Source organism: Sus scrofa, chromosome 7, assembly GCF_000003025.6.
Source record: "Sus scrofa isolate TJ Tabasco breed Duroc chromosome 7, Sscrofa11.1, whole genome shotgun sequence".
NCBI lineage: Eukaryota > Metazoa > Chordata > Mammalia > Artiodactyla > Suidae > Sus > Sus scrofa.
The window spans coordinates 33,000,006-33,018,114 of record NC_010449.5 but is presented as its reverse complement, the minus strand read 5'-3'; the positions used below and the strand labels follow the sequence as shown (position 1 = coordinate 33,018,114).

The 18,109-nt window shown below is 45.3% G+C and overlaps 1 protein-coding gene across 1 annotated transcript in view; it reads right to left on the bottom strand.

Moving 5' to 3' along the window:
* CMTR1 (cap methyltransferase 1) overlaps positions 1 to 17,616 on the bottom strand; it is a 63,241-nt gene extending 45,625 nt beyond the window's left edge. Inside the window, 4 exon segments of the mRNA XM_001924210.5 lie at positions 2,481 to 2,639; positions 4,164 to 4,315; positions 15,123 to 15,260; positions 17,455 to 17,616. Coding sequence (XP_001924245.3) covers positions 2,481 to 2,639; positions 4,164 to 4,315; positions 15,123 to 15,255 — 444 coding nt within the window. The 5' untranslated portion in view covers positions 15,256 to 15,260; positions 17,455 to 17,616.

Sequence of the window (18,109 nt, the reverse complement as noted above, 5' to 3'; positions counted from 1 at the left end):
CCACGGGCATAGCGCGTCCCCCCCAAAAATACTGAAGACTGTCGATGAATCTGGCAGCGAATCATGGCTTTTCCCCCTGCTCAAATCTATCACTGCTTTAAGTATAAATAGCTGTGAACTATAAACTCTGAAGAGAAGGACACAAACACCTCGAATACCCCTTAGGAGGTGAAAAGCACTCAATCTCCCCATGGAAGTCTGAACACCATGGCCACCTACAAAGTGGACTCTGAAGAGTCACGCCTCACACTCCATATTCCTAGGCTGCAGTGGCCACTGAGCACTCTCCCTGCACTGACTCCAGGAACTGGACATTCACCTCAGGCTGCCCAGACTCATCCACCTTAAAGAAGTAGCCACCAACTAACAGCTGAGCCAAACTCCTACCCAATAGATAGGGCATCTTTTGTAAGAAAAAAAGTGTACTATGGTAAGTGGTAATTAGGACAGCCTTGCCTTAAAAAAAAGAAACTCAATAGCTTGCCTCTGTTCAAAAGAGAGATATATGGGATCTCCCATTGCGGCGCAGTGGAACAAATCCAACTAGTATCCAGGAGGATGCAGGTTTGACCACTGGCCTTGCTCAGTGGGTCCAGATCCACCGTTGCTGTGAGCTGTAGTATAGGTCACAGACTTGGCTCAGATCCCACATTGCTGTGGTGTAGGCTGGCAGGGGTAACTCCTATTCGACCCCTAGCCTGGGAACTGCCATATGCCACGGGTGAGGCCCTAAAAAGCCAAAAAAAAAAAAAAAAAGAGAGAGAGAGAGAGAGAGAGAAAGATGAACAAATTTCAGATTCCGAGTTTAGCAAAGTAAGTTCCAATTCTGCCCCACTGAGAGGATAGGGACTCTTCACTTGTTTTCACACAAATGAGGACATGGAAATCACTAAGTATTTCTGAGGTAAAAACCTACATCTAGCACCCAATTACAAATATTTGCCCTATTCTGCACTGTCTCATCTGCTATTCCGCGGGTCTTGACAACTAAAAGGCAACAGAGCAGGACCAGCCCTAGAACCATTAGCTCTCACTTGTCAGCATCACAATCTGACATCTTATTAGGTTTTTTTTTTTTTTTTTTGTCTTTTTGCTATTTCTTTGAGCCGCTCCTGCGGCATATGGAGGTTCCCAGGCTAGGGGTCTAATCGGAGCTGTAGCCACTGGCCTACGCCAGAGCCACAGCAACGTGGGATCCGAGCCGCGTCTGCAACCTACACCACAGCTCAGGGCAACGCCAGATCGTTAACCCACTGAGCAGGGGCAGGGACCGAACCCGTAACCTCATGGTTCCTAGTTGATTCGTTAACCACTGCGCCACAATGGGAACTCCCTTATTAGGTTTTCATCATGCACAGGTTCACAGGAATTCTTTCCTGAACTGGGACATCAAGGAGACAAATAAAATATCAATTTTTTCCAGAGTTCAGAGCCACATCTTAAGCTCAACTACAGCGATGATGTGGAAGGCTAGATATTTGTGTTCTATTCTCTCTAATATCAACTCTATAATGGTAATATTTCACCATTGTTTTTATCTTTTTTATTTTTATTTTTTTTGTCTTTTTGTCTTTTGAGGGCCGCACCTGAGGCATATGGAGGTTCCCAGGCTAGGGGTCTAATCAGAGCTGTTGCCACCGGCCTACACCACAGTCACAGTAACATGGGATCCGAACCTCATCTGCGACCTACACCACAGCTCATGGCAACTCCAGATCCTTAACCCACTGAGTGAGGCCAGGGATCGAACCCGAAACCTCATGGTTACCGTCAGGTTCGTTACCACTGAGCCAAGACGGGAACTCCATCACCATTATTTTAGGTGCTTTTATTATGCCTACTTCAAATCCTCTGTGGAATAAGACAGGGCATAAATAATAAATAGTAAAAAAAAAAAAAAAAAGCTCAACATTATCTGTGCCATGAAAAGGGATGGAGTCTCTTTTGGTATTCAGGGTTAAAACAAACTGGTCCTCAAGTAGATAAGCAGACTAAACCCACAACAGAAAAGCTATATGGCATAAACAAACACCTATTTCATACTGGGACGTCATAAACCTATGGAGGTGCAAGGACCTGGGAGAGCACCTGATCCAGTCACTCACCCAGCACGAAAGGGGGCCTCACTTGAATCCTTTCAGCAGAGGGAGCGTACTACCTTGTTAGGTACTTTTGTCACTGGTGGAAAGCTGTATCTATTTATTAAAGTCCTTTGTGGAGACACACTGCCTTCCAGCATCTTCTACCCACTGGTCACAGATAGTCCTATATGAAGCAACAGGAAATGAATCCACTTCCCACCATATCTCCTCCTGGCTTTTGTTCTCCTTTCTGGACACCCCCAGCATCTCCCATGTAAGAAACTAGTTCTAATCCCCGCTAATTACCCTGATCACACTGCCTCTGGGGACTAGTTTGCTAACACGGCTATGTAACGTCACACAACCACAGCTTTCCGGTCTCCTCTCCACAGCAGTTACCTCTGGCTCAGCTCGCCAGTCCACATTCAGCTCCTGGTCAAAGCCTTGCAGTGTAAGACCCAAGCCTCGTCGACCTTTCTGATTAGAAGCTTCAACAATGTCCTTCCGACCCTGGCTGTATTTACCCAATCCTTCACCTTCCTTGAAGCCCATCTTGGCCTGAAAAAGAGAAATAATGGTGCATTTATATAAATAAACAGATAATATTGGAGCATTTATATAAATAAGCAATTATTTAGCCCTCTTGTGTTAAGACATCATGTTATTTGAGAAATATAAATGAGTAAGGCGTAAAGCTTTCCTTCTAGCCTAATGAAAAGAAGCATAAATAAATAACTGCAGTTTAACTATGGGCCCGGTGGCTGTCTATTCTGGAGGTGAAAGTCTAGGGCAACTAGAAGTTGGATAAATGAGAAGGGACCTCATAGCTGTAATTAAAGGCACCAAGAGTACATAATGAATCTCACTGGACATTTGCACAACTATCCTTCCAGCTAATTTGTCTGATTAAGTGAGAAGTAGATCTAGAGTAGAGTTGATAAAGAGACCATAATTTAAAACAGCACTGCTTTAAGCGGCAACTTCTAAACCTCACCCCTTAGCCAGCCAAATGGTCTTACCAGGCAAGGACAATGAGGGTCTGGAGGGTCTTAATCAAGAGATTAACTGAAAAACCACTTCATGTAAAACTGAGGTATGGAAGGTACTATAAGACTCTGGACAGAAACATTTTTTTAAATGTCACAACTAACTAAAGAGCTTACACTACACTCTAGAGACACTAGGCCCGGTTATATACCCCCCAAACCAGAGACCTGAACCCCCAAACCCACAGACCCTTGTCTAACAAAAGAACCCCCATCCTAAGAAGATGTGATTTCCCCTAGAAGGTCTATATTCCCTATGGAAGGGGCATTACCAGCTCAAGAGCTGGATGAAACTCCTACAGTAGCCACAAATCTTTCCCCAGGTCAGAGTATGACTGAGTCACAAACCTCATCTTCCATATCCCCCCAACGTTTTTGGCTCCCAAACCAGAATCCTGACGATGACTTCAGAAGTGGCAGTTCTTAAGTGAATCCAACAGCAAATGGAGGCGTCAACTGTAATATTCCTGAAGCCAGACAGAAGGCAAACCTGGGCTGCCCTAACCTTTGCACATACACCACAATCTGATGAGGAAGGTAAGGGAGTCTTCCTTTTCACTGTCCTTCTTGTGGTAGATCAATGGGATGCAAAAGTTGGGAAGGAAAACTGGATACTCTTTTAGAAGTAATACAGAAAACTGTGCTACTCCCATTTATTCAGACACCTGGGAGTGAGCAGGATTTCAGTCATTTCTTTTGAGCTCACTCACTAGAGCAAAAATCTCAGCATGAAGCCTCTTTATCCATCGACACACATCTATGTGTTCCACACATGCGCCTAAGAATTCATTACTAAGGACACCAAAGGGAGATCCAACTCTGAACAAGACGTGAGAAGCAAGCCTGAGCAGCCACGTCCCATGGAAGACTCAAATGTGACACTTCTATCAAGAAGGGGACAGACTCTCTACTCAACTGTAGTAGATGGCAAGCAGAGGAAAAACTCATGCCCTAGCTTTCTGTTCATACCAGTAGAGTTTCTCTTTTCACACTCTGCTGGTAGAGCTTTAGAAACCCACCCCAAGCACTGACATACCATAAGCTTCTGGGAAACACTATTATACATGGAATAGCGAGAAGAAGTTCCCTCCACAAGAGAGTCTGCTTTGAACGCATCATCAAAAGAACCAGAGCTGCGCTGCTTCCCTTCGGTCTCGCTGTCAGACCCACTTAGGCTTGTAGCGCATGCTGGAAAAGAAAAAAGGAAAATGTTTTGGTGTGTTTATGGCACAGCACAGTCTCCAGAATTCCAAGTTTCACTTAGGCAACTAATGGTTCAATACATGTATTATGCACGTGAAGTTCATTAAATGACCCAGGTCCAATGTATTCTCTGCCTCTTACAAACTGTGCAATTCACTGAAGGTTCCTAGTGGTACTTGACACACAACGGGAGTTCGAAGTGGGATGGTAGTACCTTCCTCATAGGCTTGTTTGAAGATTAAATGAAATAATATATTTGAAAGAACACTGCCAAATATAAAATATATGTATTGAAGAAAAGATTGTTATTTCTGCTGTTATTTATTTGAACATCAATTTCCAAACACTGACACCTGGCTTTCTTTTTTTTTTTGTCTTTTTGCCATTTCTTGGGCTGCTCCCGTGACATACGGAGATTCCCAGGCCAGGGGTCAATTCGGAGCTGTAGCCACCAGCCTACGCCAGAGCCACAGCAACGTGGGATCCGAGCCGCAACTGCAACCTATGCTACAGCTCACAGCAACGCCGGATCCTTAACCCACTGAGCAAGGGCAGGGATCGAACCCGAAATCTCATGGTTACTAGTCAGGTTCGTTAACCGCTGCACCACGATGGGAACTCCCTGGCTTTATTTTCAACAATTCTATCATGGGACTCACAGTTTCTGATTTGTTTAATTTCCTGTTTTCAATGTCCTTGAAACGTACAGATAAAGAGGGTGGGTCTACAGCACAGCCCCAGAGAAGAGCCAGCTCGGGGGGGGGGGGGGGGGGGGGAATCGAGCCGTGAGGGGGGAAGGGGAAGACAGGGAACAAAGAAAAGAGAAGGAAGGGGAGGAAAGAGGAGACAGGGAAGATGGGGCACTCAGGCAGTGGCACCAACAGAGGCCAAGAGTAGAGGAGCTGCTCCTAAGCGCTACAGGAGGGAGCTGCCCCCCGAGTGAGCAAAGCCGTTACCTTTGTGGTCAGCAACCTTGTTGCCAAAGGACTCTGAATAAGACCAACCTTAACAAGTGCCAGAGTGGTGGGTTAACTGCCTCCTGCCCAAAAGTGGATAATCCATAGTCTAGATAATCCATAGTCACTGTGACTGGGCCTTTCTCTCTTTTTCAGACCCATGAATCTCCTGAAAGATACTTCAACCCAATGTAATTTTATTCAGGTAGTTTCTCAGGCAAACTTGGAAACAGATTTGGTAAACAATTTCTGCATATTTCCATTGAAAATGGTTATAAACTGCAAGCCAGGAGGAATGCTGAAAAGGAAATGAGAGGGGTGGTGCCCAATCTGATCCCAAGGTTTGAGAAGCTGTACTGTGCGCAACAGCACAGAAATCTCATTAATAATGTCCTTGTTTTTTAAGAATAAAATTTTTTAAATGTCTTCAAGTTATTAACATTATTCTTTTAAATACCTATTTATTGTTAGGATATAAATGCTTGTTATTTAGATCTATGTACTTAATAAACCAGTAGGTATTTCTTTTGGTTTCTGAGAGGCACAGTGAAAAAAGTTAGGGCACCACTAAGAGTGCCAAGAACCAAGGAAACTTGGGAACCTTCATTCTATGTATGGAAATGGTGAGATCACCAAGACACACCGTCAACTGAGTAACAGAAAACCTAGACCATATTCATGAGTATGGCATCCTAACTCTTGTACTAAAGAGGGACAACAAGAATGTGTATCTTTGGAGTTCTCACTGTGGCACAACTGGTGGGCGTGTCTGCAGTGCTGGGGTGCAGGTTCAATCCCCGCCCTGGCAGACCAGATTAAGGATCTGGCATTGCCCCAGCCATGGCGTAGGATGCAAGTACAGTCTGGATCCTGATCCCTGGCCCAGGAACTCCCAATGCTGCAGGGCAGCCAAAAAAGAAATAAAAAAAAAAAGAATATGTATTTATGGGAGTTCCCACTGTGGCACAGCAGGTTAAGGATCTGGCATTGTCTCTGCAGTGATAACACGTCCCATCCCTGGCCCAGCACAGTGGGTTAAGGATCCAGCATTGCTACAGCTGTGGTATAAGTCGCAGCTTCAGTTCAGATCTGGTCCTTGGCCTGGGAACTTCCATATGCCCCAAGTGCAGCCAAAAAATTAAAAAAAAATTTTTTTTTTTTTTTTTTGTCTCTCTGCCTTTTCTAAGGGGCTGCTCCCGCGGCATATGGAGGTTCCCAGGCTAGGGGTCGAATCAGAGCTGTAGCCACCGGCCTACGCCAGAGCCACAGCAACGTGGGATCTGAGCTGGGTCTGCAACCTACACCACAGCCCACGGCAACGCCAGATTCTTAACCCGCTGAGCAAGGCCAGGGATCGAACCCACAACTTCATGGTTCCTAGTTGGATTCGTTAATCACTGAGCCACGATGGGAACTCCTAAAAAATTTTTTAAAAGAATATATGTTTTTATTTCTTATAATTGCAAAAAGAGCTTTTGGAAGGAAAAATATATAAGGCCAATAAACATGATTATCCATACGTGTAAGGGTTGAGGCATGGAAACAGAATACCAAAATGATTACTTGGAACAAGTGGAAGTGCAAGAAATGAAACTTTTTTTTTCTTTTCACCTTTTAGGGCTGTACCTGCGGCATATGGAAGTTCCCAGGCTAGGGGTCAAATCAGAGCTACAGCTGCCAGCCTATACCACAGCCACAGCTATGCAGGATCCAAGCCGTGTCTGCAACCGCAACCTACGCCACACCTCATGGCAACACGGGATCCTTAACCCACTGAGCGAGACCAGGGATCAAACCTGTATCCTCATAGATCCTACTCGGGTTTGTTACTGCTAAGCCACCGCGGGAACTCCCCAAAAAAGTGAAAGTTGCTATATTTTTATACCACTAGAGTTTATATTGGCTATCTTTTTATATTTTTGATTTATGAACAATAAGAATATATTATCTATTAAAATTTAAAATACGAGTTTCCATTTTGGCTCAATGGGTTAAGAATCCAATTAAGGTCCATGAGGATGCGAGTTCAATCCCTGGCCCCACTCAGTGGGTTAAGGATCGAGTTGCCGTGAGCTGTGGCATAGGTCACAGATGTGGCAGGGATCTGGCATTGCTATGGCTGTGGCGCAGGCCAGCAGCTGCAGCTCCGATTACACCCGTAGCCTGGGAACTTCCATATGCCACAGGTGCAGACCTAATAAGAAAAAAACATTTTTGAGTTCCCGTTGTGGCTCAGCAGAAACAAATCCAACTAGTATCCAGGAGGAGGCAAGTTCAATCCCTGGCCTCACTCAGTGGGTCAAGGATCTGGTATTGCCATGAGCTGTGGTGTAGGTCACAGACACGGCTCAGATCCCATGTTGCTGTGGTGTAGGTTGGCAGCTATAGCTCTGATTTGACCCATAGCCTGGGAACTTCCGTATGCCGCAAGTGCAGCCCTATAAAAGCAAAAAATAAAAATAAAAATAAATTTGGAGTTCCATTGGGGCACAGCAGAAACAAATCTGACCAGAAACCATGAGGTTGCAGGTTTGATCCCTGGCTTGGTTGAGTGGGTTAAGGACCCAGCAATGCCGTGTACTGTGGTATATAGGTGACAGACTTGGCTCAGATCTGGCATTGCTATGGCTGTGATGTAGGCTGGCAGCTATAGCTCCGATTTGACCCTTAGCCTGGAAACCTCCACATGCTGCAGGTGCAGCGCTAGAAAGCCAAAAAAAAAAAAAAAAAAAAAAAAAAAAAAAAAATTTTTTTTTTTAATGTTTAAAAAGAAAAAAATTAACTTAGCAATGTAACACAATCCATTTAAGAAAGGAAGTCCCTGAAATGAGTCAAAGTTCGGCTGCTCATGGGAAACATTGAGAAAAGGCACAGAGGGCAGCCATGTAAAATGATTCTTTATATACCCCAAATGGGCACTATATAGGTGTTCATAACTTGAGGATTACATCCTCACTGTAAAGCCTGCCTGCCCTGATCTACCCACCTCCCCATGAGAACACAAACTCGCTAAGGGCTGCCATTCAGAGAAGACAGAAGCCTTCCTCAGCACCCCAGGCCTAGTTCTCCCTTCCATGGTGCTCCAGGAGCACCAGCATCACACCATCAGCACAGCACTCACACATTGCCTGAGAGCTAGTTATCACCACATGCCACCACTGGACAGGGTCACTGCTGGAGTCACAATCAACTTTTTAATTTTTTTGCTTTTTAGGGCCACACCTGCAGCATATGAAGGTTCCCAGGCTAGGGGTCCAATCAGAGCTACAGCTTCTGGCCTATACTATAGCCACAACAACATCAGATCCAAGCCACATCTGCAACCTACACCACAGTTCACGGCAACAATGGATCCTCAACCCGCTGAGTGAGGCCAGGGATCGAACCTGCAACCTCATGGTTCCTAGTTGGATTCGTTTCTGTTGCACCATGACAGGAACGCCCACAATCAACTTTCTATCTCCAACACCTGAACTGAGGCTTCGCATTTAACAGAAATTAATTAAGTGCTCACTGTAGTGAATTTAAAGTATTGCCACCCAGTTGTCATCTTTACTAAGTGCCTACTAAGTGTACAGCTCCTTAGGACATTCCCTCTTATAACACCTCACACCTGTAGTGGAAGACATTTAGCCCCAAGAAATGTAAGATACATGTTATTACACATTTGTTCAAACCCACAGAGTGTACAAAGTCAAGAATGAAGCATAATATAAACTATGAACTCTGGATGATAATCTGTATCAACACAGGTTCATCAATTGTAACAAATGTACCACTCTGGTAAGAGATGTTGCTAATGGGGGAGGCTCTGCATATGCAGGAGGTGTAGGAGATACTGTTGTACTTTCAATTTTGCTATGAACCTTAAAGTGCTCTAAAAATCTGATGTTCTAAAAAAAATTTTTTTTAAAGATTCAACAACAAGAGTTTAAGCATGAGAATGGAATACTTATATCCAAGAGAGAACTGAGTGAGCCCCCTTGGACTATTAGTTGGCACCCTGCACTCCAGCAGGCTGAATGAAACAGAACATCTGTCAGGTCTCCCAGAGAACAAAACACTAATATTGCTTAATGTCAACAACTCTGGTCCAGGACGTGTTTTACAAAAGGTGCATGCTAGGGAGTTCCCGTCATGGCTCAGCAGGTTAAGGACTCAACACCATCTCCTTGAGGACGAGGGTTCAATCCCTGGCCCCAGTCAGTGTGTTAAGGATCCAGTGTTGCCACAAACTGAGGCATATGTCACAGATGTGGCTTGGATCCCACGTTGCTATGGCTGTGGCACAGGCCAGTAACTGTAGCTCCAACTGGACCCCTAGCCCAGGAACTTCCATATGCTGCAGGTGCAGCCCTAAAAATAAAATAAAACAAAACAAAAATAAAATAATTTTAAAATAGAAACAAAAAAATAAAAGGTGCATTCTATATACAAAGGAATACCATCCAAAAGTAACAATGCTACCTTCAGAGGGCTTAAGAATCCAATAGCTAAGATAAATATGCCTTTTTTAGGATTATAACATTTTGCAAAAGAAAGGCAGGTGAATATGGGTGAAAAAATTAGAATAAACTTACAACCAAATTCCTGGCTCCTAAGCAGTCAGCAAGGAGGAATTCTGGTTGAAAATATCCCTGAATGAGAGACAACAAATCTCCCTTCGTCCTCTTAAGGTGGCTACCTAATTCCCTCAATAAGAAGCTGAGCTGCTTACGTGGACCAATGCAGCACACATCACAGAGTGCCAGGGAGTGCCCCTCAGAAGGAAAGACCCAGAACATTACCAGTGAGTTACCATGGAAACTGAGAGGTGCTGTGATATTTATTTTCTGTTTTCCCTTTTCTGCATTTTCAAGGTGAGAAATGACAATATACTATTTTGAAAATTAGAGTTTAAAAAAAAAGCTATAAAGAAATAAAGTGGAGTTCCCGCTATGTTGCAACAGGATCACCGACATCTCTGCAGCACCAGGATGCAGGTTCCATCCCCAGCCTGTGGGTTAAAGGATATCTGGTGTTGCCATAGCTGTGGCATAGGTCGCAGCTGCACCTGGGATATGATCCCTGGCCCAGGAACTCCATATGCTGCAGGGCAGCCAAAAAAGAAAAAAATAAATAAAAAATAAAGGATCATTCTAAGCTTTGTAAAGAATTTGGTTCCTTTCCATACATATCTTCAGAGGACAGCAATCATCCTACTAGACTGTTCTTTGTGAGGTCAAGAAGTGTGCTGGATTACAGATAAGCTTTATTTCTCTATTTTATTTCATTTGGTATTGAAAGCCAATTCTTAGCCTGACATGATTTAAGATAAAGTTCCCTAGATTAGTCCTGATGTCCAGAGACAGCCACAGCCACTACTCATTTTCACCCCTGGGCCTTTGGGGCCACTCTTTTCAAATGAAAAGGAGGCAACTGTCTTGGTTGCAGCAGGAACTTAAAGAGGAGGTTTAACCTCCCAAGACTGATAAGAATTTAGCAAACATTGAGCAAACAATCTTGTAATGAGGATATAAATTAAGAGAAGTAATAAGGTCAGTCTATTAAAATCATTAGTTTCATTAAGAACTTGCCAAAGCTGGGTGGCATTCCCATTTACCTCCCTAGGAGCTCCCTTCTAAAACCTACTAGAGAGCCCAAAACATTATTTAGAGTTTTCATGTAAGATTTCTTCTCTACCTGATAGAAATCTTTACTCTCAAATCATTTCAAAGAAGAAAAGGTTCATTTTATAGAAGAATCAGAGGTTTTCCAGCTACTGGCAAAATTTTTCATAACAGAACAGTAGGTCAAACATGCCAAGATTGAAAAATACAAGTGACAACACACAAGGAGGGGCAGCTCTAGGCACTAGTGGCCAAGGTGAGCAACACACAGATACAGAAGAATAAATTATGGATTTTAATAAACCTCACATCCTGCCTAACAACTGCTGTGGAACACACTCATTCCTGTTTAAAGACTCAAATTCTCCTTCATGCTGGACAAATGGTAACTCGTTAGAGCAATTTAAACAGATACCGTTAAAGGAAGTTTTTGATTAAGGACATGAATCTGGGCTGACAGGAAGGCGATGGTGTTTCAGGGAAGATAGCCTATTTAGGGAAAAATTAAACCTAGTGGAAGGGAAAGCACTTATAGTGTGGTGCCAGCGAAGGAACCTGGCAATTTCCAAAGCAACAGGCTGTGGGAGGGCCAAGAGCCCATAGGAGATCCAACAGTGGAGGAGACCAGGAAACTGCCTTGGGGTCTAGACCTCAGTTTCCCTGTAACGAATAATCAGAAAGAACAAAATGACCTCCATCTGCCTCTCCCTGCTTCAAAAGGTTGTTATGTAATGGCAAATTTCCAAGAGTTTGCTTAGGCTTGAAATTGCCTTCAAATTCCTCTTAAAATACTCAAAAGAAGACATGATGGCCCAGTGGCCATGAAAACAACATCCCTGTTCTTTAGTCTGGTCAGATGTCAGTCTGACTGGCAATGCTCCCTTGTCAGTAATGTGAAATAAACAAAGTGATTAAACTAGATTTATTAATGAGTCATCACATTGATCGAGCAGAGGAAGCACAAACAAGGCCCAGACAGACAGAAACGGCAATGTACTGTTTGTTTTTCTATTTCTACTCCCTAAAGAGCATTTTTCAATCATCTGTTCAGCAGTACATCCAGGTAGTGGTGTTTGGAGCAACAGGAAACACACCTGCTTTAACGCAATGACTTGAATAGAAAAGCGACATACAGATCTCAAGGGATATGGAATTGCTGGCAAGACAGTAAACTACCAGGGCACACTGTCCAAGGGATGCCTCAGAGAAGCCAAGACAGAACAGAGATGATATAAATGCTAAGTACTTAATGAAATGATCCTCTGTAGACTGAGGAGGGAGAGGCAAAATGAAAGAGGCCAAGCATCTTAAGCTTCTTGGAAAAGATACTACTGTTACTTTCTCTCAGTTCTATTCAGTAAATATTTACTAAGCATTTACTCCATGCCCAGCCTGAGACTGCAGGAGGAGAGGCCCAGACAGCAGTCTTACTGATGAAGACACCAGCCTCCCGCTCTCAGAGTTGTTGTGTCAATATGGAGCTGTCCCTTCCTAAAATTAGCTGGTCTGGGAGAAATCTAGCAAGGTCTATTTGCCTCTGCCTCCTGCCTCATTTTCTGCAAATAAAAGGGAGCAGCTGGCCTATTGCCAGACACATACAAGGTACTGGCCACCTCTAGCTTTCCATTTTGTACACACAACAGCAAGAGGCAATCCTGACCGAGTCATGTGGTGCTACTTCTAGGAAAGGTTAAAGCCATTTGGTACAATTAAAGTTTGTGGGAGGGGAGTTCCCACCATGGTGCAGGGGAAACGAATCCGACTAGGAACGATGAGGTTGCGAGTTCCATCCCTGGCCTTGCTCAGTGGGTTGAGGATCTGGCATTGCCGTGAGCTGTGGTGTGGGTTGCAGATGCAGCTCGGATCGGGCGTTGCTGTGGCTGTGGCGTAGGCCAGTGGCTTCACCTCTGATTAGATCCCTAGCCTGGGAACCTCCATATGCCACGGGTGCGGCCCTAAAAAGACAAAAAAATAAAAAGGAAGTTTGTGGGAGGGAGGAAGACAGTCTCAGTTCACAGTCACATTTTTTTATGAATATGGATCTTAGTTATTTCCAAGCATAGAAATGCTCCTGAACAGAAGTTATAGTCAATATAATGTTACCTTTACAACCATTTAATATACAAACTTCAATAGTATATAGTAGTTACAGTCTCAGATTAAATGAGAGTAACACATTTGTATATTCTGGTTCTATTTGCCAGTTATAAAATTCAGCACAGTCACATTTTTAAAAGCTTGAAATTTAAATTAAACTGGTTCCCTCAAGGCGCTCCTGCCATGGCCCAATGGGATAAGCAGTGTCTTGGAAGCACTGGAATGCGGGTTCAATCCCCAGTCCAGCAGAGTGGGTTAAGGATCCAGTGTTACCACAGCTACGGCTTGGTTTGTGGCTGTGGCTTGGATCTGATCCCTGCGCCAGGAACTCCATATGCCTCAGGGCAGCCAAAACAAACAAACAAACAAACAAACAAACAACTGGTTCCCTTGAAAAATCCTTCACCATATCCCTTCCTCTAACTTGGAGTCATCTTATTGAGAGCAAACATCCCCCAAGGTTCACTTAAAACAAGATACTTCCACCATCAAAGCATCATTTATTCCCCCAGACATGCTCTCCCTTTCTCCCTTGCAGGCCGTTTCTCCCTCAACCCCGCAGCCCTGCCCAAGGACATGAAACCTTCATCAAAGTGCTCTAATCCCAGGTAACAAGTGAAACTCCCTTTCCTTGACAGCCCTTAGAACCAATACACCCAATATAGTTTTGCCTTCCCACTTAGTAATCTCAATTACATACAGCCTTTCTCACCCCCCCCCCAGAATCCACCATGGCAACTTTAAAGGCATGAATATCTCCACACACAAGATTATAAGACAGTCTCTTCCCCAGCCAGGACTACCACTGCAGCAAATGCTTCATTAGCTGTTAAGGCCTGTCAAGCTTCTCCTTTCTGGACCAGCTACTTGGTACAGCTGATAAGTAACTGCCCTACAGTTAGCCCACAACTTGAGAATAAACTATTTTCTACCATACTCCATGGATTTTTCACACTCTTTCAGTCACCAATCTGTCACCAAATTTCACTTCAATTTACCAGGGATCCACCAGAGGATCCAAAATGCAAGACTGCTGGTGCACTGGGTTAAACAGTGTCCGAGGGTCATGACCGCCTAGCACCTGGGAACATGGCATTGGGAAACAGGGTCTTTGCAGATATGATCAAATTGAGAAGAGGGCATTCTGGATTAGAGTGTGCCCTCACCCACTAAATGATGTCCTTATAAGAACAGGGATATCCGAACACGGACACACACAGAGGGAAGACAGAGGAGGAGATTGGAGTTATGCTGCTACAAGCCAAGGAACACCAAGGATTGCCAGCAACCTCCAGAAGCTAGATGCAGTCAGGAAGGATTCTTCCTAAGAGACTTGAGAGGGAGAATGGCCCTGCCAGCACCTTGATTTTAGACTTCTAACCTCCAGAAGTGTGGAAAATAAATTTCTGTTGTCTTAAGCCACCCAGTTGGTGGTATTTTGTTATAGCAGCCCGAGGAAATTAATACAGCTGGCAAGTCAAGGCAAATGCAAAGGGAGCCACCTCCAATTGTCTGGTATCTCAGGCAAGCTTCAAGACACACACTTTATAATTTCTCACAGAAAGCACCTTTGGAAACTGTGAACATCTACAACCCTAAAAAACAGGCAAAGCAAAGTGCTAGTTTCAACCAGACCAGTGAAATCCTTAGAGCTTAATATAAACAGTGAATACAGGATGCTCCAATTCATTTGGATGTGTTTCTGACCATTAACTACTAAGAAAATTGAGGAAACAGAATGCAAAAACCTGAGGGGAATGAGAGCAGATCACCGCAGCAAAGAGCCCAGCCCTGTGATAGAGCCCCAGGATCATTAACAGCATTAAGAGCACAGGGCCCTCGATGCTCACCACTACTTCCACCTGGATTAAGGGAGCAAGAGAGTGTCACCTGCTGAAGGACCAGCAACAGAATTAAGACACAGCGGCCCAAATTCCAATTTTTTAGTTAAAACAAGTTCCCCACTCTTTGCAGGAGGATGGTAGAAGGGAAGAGAGTCTGCCGCCAATATCTCTGTAGCATTTGCCTAATTTTCCTCAAGGGGCCGTGGACAGTATTCTGCCCAAGTCAGGCATCAGGGATTCAAACAACCAGACAGTCAGTGGCCTCTGACCACACAGGTAGGCTTACCTTTTGCCGCATGATTGACTGAGGAGGGAGGTTCATCATCAGACGTAGAGCTGAGGCTCAGAGCAAGCTCTGCAACTCTTTTCTTCTGTTTCTTGATAGGGGCAGTGCATTCTGGATCATTTCTCCTCTTCATTGTTACTGCAACCACAAATCCAGATAGTCAGCTGCCCTTGTCAGAGCCACAAGGCTCACAGCAGGGACTCCAAAATACAAACCATCAATGGGATGAAAGCTGGCAACCCCAAACAGCTTGCAGTGCCAGCACTTGAGTAGCTTCTTCCTCAGAATGAGGTCCAAGAAGGACACTAGCCAAGCTCTGATTGAAAAATGTGGAATTTATTGGATAATGTGGTGTTCACAGACCCAGAAGCCCCTGGGCCACTGGTGTTAGATACCAAAGTCATAGATCAACTCCACAAGCCATAGAGGGAAAAACACCATAGGCGGTTGTTATTCTACATTTTTCATACAACATTGCCCATGTGTGACACCACTGTACAATGGAAATTAACTGTGAAAGCTAATGACTATCCACAAATATTTCCAGAGTTCCCAGCCGTAGTGCTGTAGGTTAGGAATCCAACTTCAGCAACTCTGGGTGTTGTAGAAGCATGGGTTCAATCTCTGACCAGGTGCAGTGGGTTAAAGGACAGTATTGCCCTAGCTGTAGCTCAGGTTGAAGCTTTGGCGCAGATTCAGTCCCTAGCCTGGGAACTTCTATATGCTTACGAGTGTGGCCATAAAATGAAAATATATTTCCAGATTGAGAAGACCATCCTAGAATGACTGCTCTCATCACTATTATTATTGTACCAGGACAATTGAGAGATTACACAGTATGATACAAATACTGGGTTTTGATTTACTTCAGGATGTTTAAAACATGGAAGAATTGGGAAATTTTTTAAACAGAGTAAGGAATGGAAGCTGTGGTTGACTTAGGACCGAGAAAACAGAAGAATGGGAAAACTAGTGGGACCGGAGATAGCCTATCCTAGGACCTATGTACCGAAACAATAATTTTAAGGACAAGAACCCCACGTCCACAAAAAAGAATGGAAACAGCAAAGGCACCATGTCACCATCATCCATGCCCATGAGTAAGCATGAGAGGAGGGCATGAAGGGGGAAAAAAATGAGATGAAATAAAGTGATGATGAGATTCCTGAAAGCTTAATGAACGATCAAATTAAAGAAAAAGCAAAAGTAGAAGTGAATACAGTGTGGTTTACACTCTACTGTTTGCTGTAAGAGAACTCAGAAAAGAGAAAGTACTCAAAACAGGTGGGTGACCACCTGGGCTGCAATTCCTTGGTAGAGGAGAGGTGCATGGGTCACAGCAGCGAGAGAGTGATGAGATCCAAAGATACCACTGATCCCTTCATGATTCAAACATGAATCACCTTTCACTTCTCTCCAGCTCAAGGATGAGTCGGCTAACCCAACAAAAAAAAATCTCATCCTTCCTAAGGAGGCAGCCTCTTACTAGGGACAGGCAGGAGCTACCCTGGGCCAGTAGAAAGAACGGGAGACCGTTGAATAAACAGAAAGCAAAACCAGGCTGCGCCACATTTCACTTTAAAGGGCGGTCTTAAATTCCCCCCCACCCAAAAAAAAGGCCCCCCAAAAGGCCTATAACTTAAGCAAAAACTGGCCTTCTGATTCTTAGCGACTCTGCGGGAGACTGGAAGCACTCAGTAACTGGGTTTAGGTGGGTGAAAGGAAAGGAGAAGCAGTGTGCGAAAAGCAGGAGACTGATGCTCCTCCCAAACCACCATAGATTTGGGCCTTCCTAAATCACCTCACCCAACCTTCCCCTTTTCCACTACAAAAAAAAACTGAGGCCCGAGAGGGTAAGGCCACACAGCTAACCAGTGCCCAGCTCAAGTGACCTACACAGGGCAAAAGAATGTGTCCTGGCAGGGAACTTCTACGTGGAAGGCAGAAGGCCTGGTTCTACCTGCTGCTCCCCAAGGTTAAGGGTTCAAATTCCCTCTCCAGTCTTCCCTCCCCGGGCCTCGGTTTTGCACTGCCATCCCTATTCATACGGGTAAGAGAAGAGCTCCCATAAACCCCGGGCCAGTCTTCATTTGTAGATAACGTGAGTGTGTGAATGTGTGCGCAAGACGTTTGTCAGCAGCAGCTCGGGCTGCGCGGAGCTGGAGAATTGGGGAGAGGGCGCGGGGGGAAAGGGTATAAGGGAGGAGAGGAGAGAGAGGGGGCGGTGAGGGTCACGACCGCCGGTGGGGGGGCCGAGGCAGCGGCAGAGGAGTGGATGCTGAGCCCGCGCGCCCGCCCGCTCGCTCCCCCCGGGCCGCGCGTCGGCACTCACGCTGAGGGAAGAGGGCGAGCTGCCAAGGAGCGGAGAGGGGGGAATCAGGCCGCCGATGCCGCCGCCACCAGGCCTGGCCCTGCCGCTGCCAGAGCCGCCTCCTCCCTCAGTTTCGCTTCCCCACAAGCCCGCCCGGATCTGCCGGCCGCGCTGTCGCGCTCTGGGTCCCGCCCTGCGGGCCGCGCAGCTTGATGACGTCAGGGCAGCCCACTCCCTCCACCCTCCCGGGCCCAGGCCCCGGGGCAGAGCTCTCGGTTCAGGCCCGCCCCACCCCCTGCCCCCAGGGCAGTCCAGGGCGCCTGCGCAAAAGACCCAGCCCGAACAGGTTATAAAAGCTAAAGTATGCAAGTATCTTTTTCTGCTCTGGGAACGAGAACGGAATTCAACTCAGCTCTCTCTCTCTTTCTTTTTTTTTTCTTTTTTCTTTTTTTGCATTTTAGGGCCGCACCTGCGGTATATGGAAGTTCCCTGGGCCTACACCACAGCCACAGCATCGCAGGATCCAAGCCGTGTCTGCGACCTACACCACAGCTCAAGCAACGCAGGATCGGAAATACACTGAGTGAGGCCAGGGATGGATGGAATCCGCGTCCTCATGGATCCTCCTGGATACTAGTCGGACGTCTTGCTGCTGAGCCACAACAGGAACTTCCAA